Consider the following 12152-nt stretch of genomic DNA (forward strand, 5'->3'; position numbering starts at 1 on the left):
CACGTCCAACTTGTTGAGTCATTTGATAACGCACATTGTGAATACAACACGTGTTTTTTTTTTTTTTTAACTTAATACAAAAATCTGACCGAACTTGTTGCTTTTCACGATGATAACGATTTTTCGTATTGTGGCCTGAGCAGCTGACAGTCGGTCCTGCAAGGAACTTCTAGTACCTGATGCGATTATTATTATTATTAAGGCCCGAGCAGTCTTACCTGGGATCTTGAACACATCTTGACGCCAAAAGGATGAAATAAAAGCTGAACTATTCATCTTTTGGTTTTTAAGCCAAATATTTGAAGTCCACAACAAAGACTAAGGATTCCAACGATACCTTTGGAGGTGACCGTATACATGAGTTAAGCTAATGAAGTCGATCACACGGCGAAGTCTTAGACCGTTTTTAAGGGCTTGAAATCAATGGCGATTGCAGGACTCGGTGAGTGAGCTTGTCCGTATGTTTTCAGTGGTCAGCAGTAGCCTCTGCTACCTGAGCACCAGCACGTCCATCCTCAGCGATCCGTCGCGCTTGCCCGAAGAAGCCGTCCAGGCCTTGAGGCGCGCCGACTCGGAGCCTCCCTCTCAGACCGCTTGATCGCGGACGACTCTTCCGTTCGTCCTCTTACTCGGAACTCTCAGGATTGACGCTCACCTGTTTAAAGTAGGAGGGCGGCGGCGGCGAACGATCCAGTACTTCCTTCGGGACAAAGAATCCATTTGAAGACTCCCCAGATCGGTCCGAATGGATCGGATGTCTAATGCCATTGATAGTTAAATGGAAAGACACCATCTTGTATAAACCAATTTCCCAGACCTCTGATGATGTTAGTTCTACCCAGGCACATACACACTGGCTACGTTTACATGGACAAAAATTCCTTGGTTTTTCGGATTAAAAATGATGCTCGGACGCTAAAAATATGAAGCCGAAGAGGAGTTGGATCTTCAAATGATTTTGACTTGCGTAGATTGACGCTGCCTCAATGAAGTGTTGTCACTGTGGTAAGAAACTTTTTTTTTTTTTTAATCATCAATTTGCACGTTTTTTTGGGGGGCAGGGTGCCAGCATAACATTTTGCACGCATTTCTAAAAATCTTTAGGTGTTGGCTAAAATGTTCAGTTACCAACAAAAATGGACTTTGCTGTTTGATGCATTCTCCCCTTGTTGTTGTTGTAGATGAGTGAACACTTTTGCCCGTGCAAGCAAGTTTTTCTTGTGCTACGACAACAAAAGCATAAGCGTCATTATCAAATCGGTAAGGTTGATCTTTCCCAGAGCAAGTGAAGGCAGCCTGACCAAATGGATTTCATTTACCGATGAAAGTGAGAGATTACATTGAGCGGCGAAGGCCAAATGAAGCTTTGCAGTCAATCCATTCAAAGCTTTGTGGTGTTTCATTTGCTCTCAGGTGGTCTTGAAACCCAAGAGGACAACAATTATGTTGGAGAAAATAATATGAATGTGCTTGTGTGACTATATGAACAAAACGCAATAAGATTGTTCTTTTTTTTAATTAGAAATAATGGCTTTTCCACAGTGTTTTAAACATGTTGTTGTGGAAATACTACATTTCCAAAATATACAATACAAGTAGTCCCCGGATTACAAACGAGCTCCGTTCCTACGCTGGCGACGTCACCCGAATTTCCGCGTAAATCAGAATCAACCTTCTAAAACATGTATTGTACGTCATTGTACTGTCCCCGCCAAGACGTCGGAGCCAAGTCCTAGCTCGACATTGAGCTAAGCTGCATCTCTCTCTCTGCTGCGCCACTTCTTCGTGGCCGCAAATGCAACCTTCCTCGCGTGCGCGCAAATGAGTTCGTCTTTTGTGTGTACATGCGCTCTTACTCGCTAGCGGAAGAACTACGGCGGTACCTCGACATACGATCGCTTCGACACACGATCTTTTTGACATGCGACGTAAAATTTGCCTCGCCTTTTGTTTCTACATCCGACGACGTGCTCGAAATACCACCATTTTTTGACAGCGCCGGCCGCAGTTTCTTTGTTTTGCCGGAAGACGGACGCACGCACGGCTGATTTTCTTGTGAGAGACAAAGATCCAAAAAGGTTGGTGCAGATGGAGGAAAAAAAAAAAAGGTGACGCTTACCATTGAAATGAAGACGTAAATGACAGCAAAATATAAGCATGGCGTGCGCATCCAAGAACCGGGTCGACAATAGGGCCGTCGATCTCGGCCGTTGGCCAAAGTGCCAATTCTTCTCGTGGTTACATCGCCAAAGAAATCGCCAGCCAGCTTGGTCAGGTTTCTAATCATTTATTCCATCAACTTGTGCAACGCAACACGCCTCGTGTCCCCCGCAGCAAGTAAACAAAATGAAAGTATAAAGGCTCACTCCGTCAAGTCAGCCACACGATGCGTTCAGGTACACCACAAAAAACACATTCGCCGCATTATAACCCGGCTTGTTACATTATTGCAGGTGTTATTATTATTTTGATTTTTATTCATTATTGATTTGTTTTGCTCTTTGTAATTGCTATTTGCAATAGTAACAGCAGTATATGCTAAGGATTTAGTGTAGGTTTTTGGGCTGTGGAACAAATGAATGACGTACGACCATTTCGACTTACAAACAAGGTCCTGAAACGAATGAACTTCGTATGTAGAGGTAGCTGCTTTCTGCTTCCTGCGCCAAGATAAAAGCGTGCATCGCAAAACAAAAGTCACTATGATCAAATAGACATTTCGCCAAAGGGCAGAACTGTCATATTCATAAAATTTAAGTAGAAAATATCAGATACTGCGAGGTACAATAAGGTACCGTCTAAGCGACTTGCACCAAACCAACTGGAGACAAAATGGCGGATGACACTCCGGCGTCATAAAGTGGAAATCACGTAACCCGGGGACATACAGTATATTGTGATTTGGGGCCCCTGGCCACACGTTGGCCTAGTCACCCAGGGCCACTCACTGGGCCGGCCGGCCTGGTCTTGCGCCTGGCTTCTTCCCTTGGCCCACTCCACTGCTTCTACTAGCTTCCGGGAATACCAGACACTGACGTCACAGGTAAAGACTGTTTTGGAACAGGCATCAAGCGCCCCTCTCGTTGGGAAAATGGATGGGGTTAGAATCTTCCCAGCGGTACTTATTCCCGTCGGGCTTTTCATCCCAATAACGGTGTCCGTGTAAACGTAGCCACTGATAGACTGTGATGATGGCTATTAAGGACAGGCTCATTTGTTAGGCTAAAATAGTATTTTCAGAAACTGCCCCCCCCCACTATTACACAGCACAAAAATGAAATGTTGCTTTACTGTACACGGACGATCAAAATGTCGTCTCTAAGTACAACAGCCGGGCTTTAGATTGGATTTTTCTACTAGCCACATCATTTCCAGCCCTCATCGCTCAAATGGCACATGTCAGATGCCTTTTTAAAGGTGCTTGAAATACAAAGCGGAGCTTCAAAATGACTCCACTCGCTGTATGCATATCACGGTGATTCCATCCAAAATGACCACAATCAGGGAAGTCAACTTTAGCCAGTGAGGACTAAACGCTTAGGATCCAACGGAAAGCCTAAAGGAGCACAGCGTGCCGGGAGACCGCAAATGCATAGGCGACTCGTTCCGGTCGGCGTCATTTTAAAGTCACTTGCCGTAGTATTTCGCAGCACCTTTTATATGTACACAGTATACATGCATTTTGAGTGGATATAAATATTTGTCTCACCTATTCTATTTGTTTGTGTACCAATTTTTCTATCGGTCAGCAAGATTTTTTGTCTTCAGCCGGCTGGCACCTTGGCAATATTAGCCAATGTCATATTTGGTCCTCGTGTCGTGTTTCATTAAAAAAAGAAAAAAAAAACTTGTTCGGTGAACATTTTTCAAGTCTTTTTTTTTACCTGCAACGTAATTTCATTATACACAAAAAATGTTTGGCTGAAAAGGAAATGAATGAAAAAAATTGGACAAGGTCCAAAAAATGTGTCGGATGTCATGCACCCTCATTGGAAAAAGTGTGGGGGTGTACATGCGTACGTTCAATTTCAGTGGAAACGGATGTCATTGTGTAACAAAGCCACTTTGTGAATTGATCACAGTATTGCAAAATATTGGGAGCCACCTCACACCAATGACATAGAATTAAAAAAAACAAAAAGCTAGGCTTGCCTCCAGCAACCGCCATGAAGATAAGTGTAGGAGGAATGACTGAAATGAAACGGTCACCAGTAAACCAATCCGTCAAGTGCACGAGTCCTCAAGACACTAGAAGAGGAATAAAGTTTGGACGGGCGATACAACTCATTGCCCTGTCCTCAATAAGTGTAGGAGGAATGACTGAAATGAAACGTTCACCAGTAAACCAATCCGTCAAGTTCATGAGTCCTCAAGACACTAAAAGAGGAATAAAGTTTGGACGGGCGATACAACTCATTCATTGCCCTGTCCTCAAAAAAGTTCAAGCCGTGGCATTTTGCGTTGAGTCAAACGAATATGCGGAAGGCAGTTTGCCGGAATGCTTTGGGTATCAAAATCCCCACCAATTTCATGATGAATAATCAAGGGCATTAAACATTGCGTTTCCTTCTTGCATTTTTTTTGCATTGTGAAATTTTGTCGGTGTGGTCGACTTTACTTGCAAAATGGCCATTTCAGTCATGGATGGTGAAAAAACAAACAAATGTTAATAAATAGTCAAATGTAGGCCTACAACAAAAACATTGTCAATAAATAGAAATGTCATCAGGCGGTTCCTAACACCAGTTCGGGTGCGAATCGGTGAAATCTTCCACCCATTTGCGAGTGTAGTAGATGATTCGGAGTCCTCGTTCTTTCAAATTGTAGTCGTGCGGATCGGCGGCTGTCATTCGCCGCGGGCAGCGGCGGCATTTATCCCGTCGGTCGAATTGCCGGTACGCCGACAGCTTCACGGCATCCTTGAATTGCCTGGAAAAGGTCTCCACGTGCTCTATGAGCCTCTCCGAGTGCAGTAGGCTCACGTTCCTGATGATGGACGGCAGGTGTCGCTCCAGGTAGCAGCCGATGGAGCAAACGGAGTTTCGGACCTCGCCGCTGCCGTTCCCGACGGGGATGCTTATTCCTTCGACGGGATCCAAGTTGTCCTCTGTGAAGTTCCTGTTGAATACGTGATCCACCTACAGGAGAAAGGCAAAAAAGGTCCCATTTTACTGTTGAGAAGAATAGTGGCTTTTGTCTGGATGGAAAATGTGTTTTGGTCTCTCTCACGCCATTTGACATTTGGCTGTTTCTCATGAAAGCTACACATTACAGTCATGAAGGACACAGACCAAAAGAATAGAAAAGCCCTTTATAGTCATTATACCGTTGTACAATGAAATTGTGGAGCATCTCCCTTTACAGTGCAGGACAAGTCGAAAAAATCTTGAAAGTGGCTTGCAAGAATAAAAGTATAAAATCTATCAAATATGTCTGAGGTAGTTCTATGTTCAGGCAGTGCAAATAATTGAAGTAAAAGCAGTTGAACTTGACAGTGAAGGCATTGTATATTGCAGATGAATATTGCACGTAAAGAAGTATTGCACATAGAATATGTGTGAACAGAAGTTGCAGAAGTTGACAGTGAAGCATTGAATATTGCAATGAGTAAGTATTGCATGTAAATGAGTATTGGACATTGGGTGATGTGGTGTTACTGTTCAGGGTGGAGATGGCTTTAGCAAAGAAACTGTTCCTCACTCTGTTTGTTCTTGCTTTTAAACACCTAAAGTGTCTATGGGTGAATTTACAAGGGTTAAATCAGTCGGAAAAGCTATTTTACAACACCAAACGGTTACGTCTCGGCGAAAAATGAACTTCTTCGTCGACATCTGGATCGTTTTTTAGGTAAGCTTGATGAGAACGGACGGCAGTTGTGTAGAAAATACTCTTTGAAAGTAACTCACGTAATCTTTTTGCGCCATCACCAAATGGCAGAGGGCGGGCGTCAAGTCCCGCAGGTTGCGCCGAAGCGCGGCGTGCGCGTCGTCGCTGCAGGACAGCGGGTGCGGCCGCAGAAAAACGAGAAGAACTAGCGGTAGATTCAGCGCACCTGTCGGTAAACTCATGATGCTCCCTGACAATGTCATTTGACAAAGCTTATATAGATAGAGTTCCAAAAAAAAACTTGGCACGGCGACAAGAATGTTTCACAATTTGCCCTGGGCAGAATGAGGCAACCGTCTGGCAGTGAAAATAAATGACACTTGTGACCTAGTGAAAATCATATTTTCATTTGATCTGCAAAGGTAAAACAAACTCCTAATATTATTCGAAGGGAAAAGCCCGAAGGGTCTACGGAGAATCCAGAGTGCCGATCGCTGCTCACGGCGGGCGACGAGACGATCGGATCGAAAGGGAAATTCCTGAGGGGGAAGGATTGTCGGCTGGAATTTTTTTTTTTCTAACATTTCGCAACGGAGCCTTCCTTACAGGTAGAGCGACCGGCGTCGGGCTTCACTCGACACCGATGACGTGCGGCGAAGTTGGCGGCCGACGTCACGGGCCCCTTCCGCGAACCCTCAGGAGCGGCGCATTGGCTATTTCACAAGGGTTACGGTTAGGAAAGCCCGTTTGGGGCGGCGTGCGTACGGGATCGGGTGAAAGAGACGGCCATCGGCGATTTACCTGCCGTCATCAGGGAACGGGCCAGCGGGGCAGGTGACGTCTACAGGGACAGGGCAGGGAGCGACTACTCCCGGCCCCGTTCTTGGTTTGCCTGTTTTTTTCCACCGGTTGTGTAAATGACAAATATGAACTTGAGGATCGAGGCGCTTCTTTTGAGGAGCACCTCGTGGCGCTTTGGGAGATGTGCTCTGGTCAACCTGTGTTTAATGGCGTCTTCCTTAACGAATGCATATATTTGAGATGATTATTGCTTATATTTTTGTTCCTGAATTGTGTGTCATCATCTCCTGTTTGTTACGAGAATAAAAGAACCTGTAAAAAGAAAAAAAAATGTTCCCTCCCTTCGAATCAATTCAAATTCATTTGTATAGCCCTATTTCACAACAAGGTTGTCTCAGAGGGCTTTACTGAATCAATTTGATACACAGTCAGATACAGTAGATGAATGAGATGAGTTAACGTCCTGGGCATCCCCCATCCTTAGACCCTCCATGGTGGCAAGGAAAAACTCCAAAAACCCATTGGGAAAAGAGAAACCTTGGGGAGAACCACAGTCAGCAGAGATCCACTCCCAGGACGGACAGGCTATAGATGCACCAGGACTGATGATGGGTATTAGCAGAAGGAGTTCCAGTTTGTAGAGATGCAGTGGGGTGAGGGAACATGAGGAGGTCCATCTAGCCAGATGAGACGGGGGGGTGCAACGAGGACGTCCATCCAGCAAGGGGTCAGAATAATCAGGCGGCTGCAGCTGAAAAAGTAGCCCCTCAGGGGATTTTAGAATTATAAAAGAGAAATAAAGTAAAGACAAGTGGTAGGTAGAATGAAAAACAGGGGATAGGACTCAGACCTCAGGGGATAGGACTCAGACCTTTCTACTTCACCTGACTGGCTGGCTGGCAGACTGACTTGCTGAGAGATTATTTGGTTTGCAAATGGACTAACTTTTCTCATGTTTAATTTTGTTTCAAATGGTGTATGCACTGGTGGTTCCCCTTTTTAAGAAGGGGGACCGGAAGGTGTGTTCCAATTATAGAGGGATCACACTCCTCAGCCTCCCCGGTAAAGTCTATTCAGGGGTGTTGGAGAGGAGGGTCCGTCGGGAAGTCGAATCTCTGATTCAGAAGGAGCAGTGTGGTTTTCGTCCCGGCCGTGGAACAGTCGACCAGCTCTACACCCTCTGCAGGGTCCTCGAGGGTGCATGGGAGTTCGCCCAACCAGTCTACATGTGTTTTGTGGATCTGGAGAAGGCGTTCGACCGTGTGCCTCGGGGAGTCCTGTGGGGGATGCTTTGGGAGTACGGGGTACCGAGCCCCTTGGTACGGGCTGTTCGGTCCTTGTACGACCAGTGTCAGAGTTTGGTCAGCATTGCCGGGAGTAAGTCAAATTCGTTCCCAGTAAGGGTTGGACTCTGCCAAAGCTGCCCTTTGTCACCGATTCTGTTCATAACTTTTATGGACAGAAGTTCTTGGCGCAGCAGAAGCGTTGAGGGGGTATGATTTGGTGATTTGAATCTCTGCTTTTTGCAGATGATGTGGTACTGTTGGCTTCATCGAGCAGTGACCTCCAACTCTCAGTGGAACGGTTCGCGGCCGAGTGTGAAGCGGTCGGGATGAATATCAGCACCTCCAAATCCGAGACCATGATCCTCAGTCGGAAAAGGGTGGAGTGCCCTCTCCGGGTCGGGGATGAGATCCTGCCCCAAGTGGAGGAGTTCAAGTATCTTGAGGTCTTCTTCACGAGTGAGGGTAGGAGGGAGCGAGAGATTGACAGGCGGATCCATAGTGGTGACCAGTTTACCAGTCGATCTACGTTCCTACTCTCACCTATGGTCACGAACTGTGGGTCGTGACCGAAAGAACAAGATCCCGGATACAAGCGGCCGAGATGAGTTTCCTTCGCAGGGTGTCCGGGCTCTCCCTTAGAGAAAACATACCCTAAAGAAGCTACTAACCTAATTATCTGAATCAGCGAATTAACTCAAAACACCTGCGAAAGATTCCTGAATCTTTTGAAAACTCTCAGCCTGGTTCATGACTCAAAACCGCAATCATGGGCAAGACTGCCGACCTGAGACCTGATTGCTGTCCAGAAGGCCATCATTGACACCCTCAAGCAAGAGGCTTAGACACAGAAAGACATTTCTGAGCGAATAGGCTGTTCCCAGAGTGCTGTATCCAGGTACCTCAGTGGGAAGTCTGTGGGAAGGAAAAAGTGTGGCAGGAAACGCTGCACAACCAGAAGAGGTGACCGCACCTGTAGAAAGATTGTGGAGAGGGGCCGATTCCAGACCTTGGGGGACCTGCAGAACCAGTGGACTGAGTCTGAAGTAGAAACATCCAGAGCCACCGTGCGCAGGCGTGTGCTGGAAATGGGCAACATTGCCGCATTGCCCAGGCCAAGCCACTTTTGAACCCGAAACGGCGGCAAAGCGCCTGGCCTGGGCTACAGAGAAGCGGCACTGGACTGTTGCTCAAATTTTGCATGTCATTCGGAAATCAAAGTGCCAGAGTTTGGAGGAAGACTGGGGAGAAGGAAATTCCAAAATGCCTGAAGTCCAGTGTCAAGTACCCACAGTCAGTAATGGTCTGGAGTGCCGTGTCAGCTGCTGGTGTTGGTCTACTGTGTTTTATCAAGGGCAGGGTCAATGCAGCTAGCTATCGGGAGATTTAGGAGCACTTCATGCTTCCATCTGCTGAAAAGCTTTATGGAGATGAAGATTTCGTTTTTCAACACGACCTGGTACCTGCTCACAGTGCCAAGTGCTAAATGGTTTACTAAACATGGCATTACTGTGCTCAATTGGCCTGCCATCTCTCCTGACCTGAACCCCATAGAGAATCTGGGGGATATTGTGAAGAGGAAGTTGAGAGACACCAGACCCAACACCGTGGATGAGCCGAAGGCCGCAAGCCAAGCATCATGGGCCTCCGTCTGAGCAGTGCCACAGGCTGATTGCCTCCATGCCACGCCAAATTGAAGCAGTCATTTCTGCAAAAGGATTCCCAACCAAGTATTGAGTGCATAGCTTATATAATTGATTGACTGTTGACTTTGTATTAAAAACCACTTTTTGTATTGGTTGGATGAAATATGTTCATTTTTGGAGATAGGGATTTTTGGGTTTTCTAGACTTTTTTTTTTTTTTTGTGTCAAAATCATCAATATTCAAACAATCAAAGTTTTGAATTACTTCAGTTGTGTGTAATGAATCTAAACTATATGAAACTCTAATGTTTATCAGTACATCACAAAAAATAATTAACTTTATCGCAATATGCTAATTTTTTGAGAAGGACTAGTAGACAAGACTGAAAAAGCAGTTTCTGCTCTTGCACTCCTCTTTAAAAGAAACTGCTTCATTTTAAGGCAAAAGAACTGTTGTGTTTTATAGAACAATATTTCTATATGCTGCCATAGCAGATTCATGCCGCATGAAGCCCCCAAACTATTTTTAATTTGTCCGTTTTACCCTGAAAACCGCCGTTTACAGATGTTGCGCAACCGCTTTTGTTTCAACCCAGCTATAAAACGAAGGTAATAATTATATTTATTATTCAAAATGTTTGTCATTTTTAGCTTAGAATCATTAACTGATGTCTAATATTTCGTTTGAAAAAAAAAAAAACAACAGAAAAAAATTATTCACTCGCATATTTTAAACTTTTAAACAAATTACGTCACAATGAAAAAAATGGCGTCTGGAAAAAAGTCACGGATATCTACTTCGTAACTATTGCTTAACTCATTTGCTCCCAGAAACGTATAAATAAGTTCTATTTTTAAATGCTTCATTGTCCCAAAAACGTATTTGTACGTCTTTTGCGTTTTTTTTTTTTTTTTTTTTTTACAAGAAGAATCTATAGCTTGCGATCTGAGAAACAAAAAAACAAGGCTCCAAACACATTTTAAGGCAGTAAAACTGGCCACTGGAGGGCAGTAGCGCATTTTGTAAAGACTCGCAACCCGATTTAACAGCAATGAAAGGCTGGGCAGCACGGTCGGAGCGCTGGCGGCAGCATGCCAGGCGGCGGACGACCGAACAAAACAAACGAGAGGACGCCTGGAATGCCAGGCGCTGGACGACGGAGCAAAACGACTGAGACCACCGTGCAGCGGGCTCGCCAAGCAGACCCCGCAGAGATTCAAAAATAATCCATCTTTGTGAGACAGACAACAATGGAGGGAAAAGTTTACACGGCAGACGTGGCGACAACGGCGTCATCTCTCACTAGTCACGTGTAGACAAATTGTTACTTTGCTATCAAAAGCTCTATTTGTCTTGTTCATTATGACATTTTGTAAAAGGAAAACATTGTTCAGATGTTTGGGATGTAACTAATGCAAAAAATAGCTGTGTTAAAGTCAAAGTTATGTTTGAAATGTATGCGTTTACAAAAAGCTCATTTTCTCCGTTTTTTTCATCAGAAAATGGAAAATTGCTCAAACTAAGCTATTTTCTAATGCTGATTTCTAAGAAGGGAAAAAGATATGAACTTTTTTTTCTGCTGAAAGAAAAGAGTCATCTTTCTTTTGGTGGGTTCCATGTTTATATAGCAATAGAACAGAATTTTCTGTGGGCCTTGCAAAATCAGTCAAGATCCAGAAAAACGGCCGGGAGCGAAGGGCCTTGCTCTGGTGAAAATGGCTGGGAGTGAATGAGTTAATTGTATTTTTATTTATTTTTAGTTTTTATTATTATTATTTTTTTTATTACTGTCACATTTTCTCCAATATGTTGGATAAATAATCAATCCAAACAAAGAAAATTGGGAAGAAAAAAAAAGTTTAAAGGCTAAATATATGAAAATGAAAATCTCAACCACTCCTTGATGTCTGTGATTTCTGCATCACGACCCTTGTTATATTACCATGTTTTACCCATAAAATCCCCCAAAAATCCAGCTGTGGCCATTCACAGCTGTGTCTTGTCAGCCAGTGATACATGCTACGTGGAGTTTTTGGATGGAAACAAGGTAAGTAGGCGATATACAGTATCTCGTTAAAGTCATGGCATCTGTAATTCTGCTCTCGCGTGTTCTCACCTCCAGATATGGTTTTGCTGTTTAAAAAAAAAAAAAAAATTAAATGCCCTCCTGTTAAAAAAATTTATTCCCCCAGAAAAATTAGGTTTTAAGCTTTCCATTGATGTATCGTGTGCATATCGGACAATTTTGAAATTTGGCCAAATTGGGGGTCTCAGAGCAGAACTTCAAGTCACTGCCATATGTACAGTGCCTTGCAAAAGTATTCGGCCCCCTTGAACCTTGCAACCTTTCGCCACATTTCAGGCTTCAAACATAAAGATATGAAATTTTAATTTTTTGTCAAGAATCAACAAGTGGGACACAATCGTGAAGTGGAACAACATTTATTGGATAATTTCAACTTTTTGAACAAATAAAAAACTGAAAAGTGGGGCGTGCAATATTATTCGGCCCCTTTACTTTCAGTGCAGCAAACTCACTCCAGAAGTTCAGTGAGGATCTCTGAATGATCCAATGTTGTCCTAAATGACCGATGAT

General features: G+C 44.2%; 1 protein-coding gene across 3 annotated transcripts in view; it reads left to right on the plus strand.

Moving 5' to 3' along the window:
• Positions 1–11890, plus strand: part of mlxip (MLX interacting protein) — a 30511-nt gene extending 18621 nt beyond the window's left edge. For 2 of the 3 annotated variants that reach the window (XM_057830948.1, XM_057830950.1), the window contains exon 17: positions 8157–11890. In XM_057830948.1, coding sequence (XP_057686931.1) covers positions 8157–8479 — 323 coding nt within the window. In that variant the 3' untranslated portion in view covers positions 8480–11890. Of the gene's footprint in view, positions 1–470; positions 8127–8156 lie in introns of those variants that run through there. The other variant, XM_057830951.1, reaches the window with a different exon arrangement.
• Positions 11891–12152: the final 262 nt, after the last annotated feature.

Source organism: Corythoichthys intestinalis, chromosome 3 (genome assembly GCF_030265065.1).
Source record: "Corythoichthys intestinalis isolate RoL2023-P3 chromosome 3, ASM3026506v1, whole genome shotgun sequence".
NCBI classification, from domain to species: Eukaryota; Metazoa; Chordata; class Actinopteri; order Syngnathiformes; family Syngnathidae; genus Corythoichthys; species Corythoichthys intestinalis.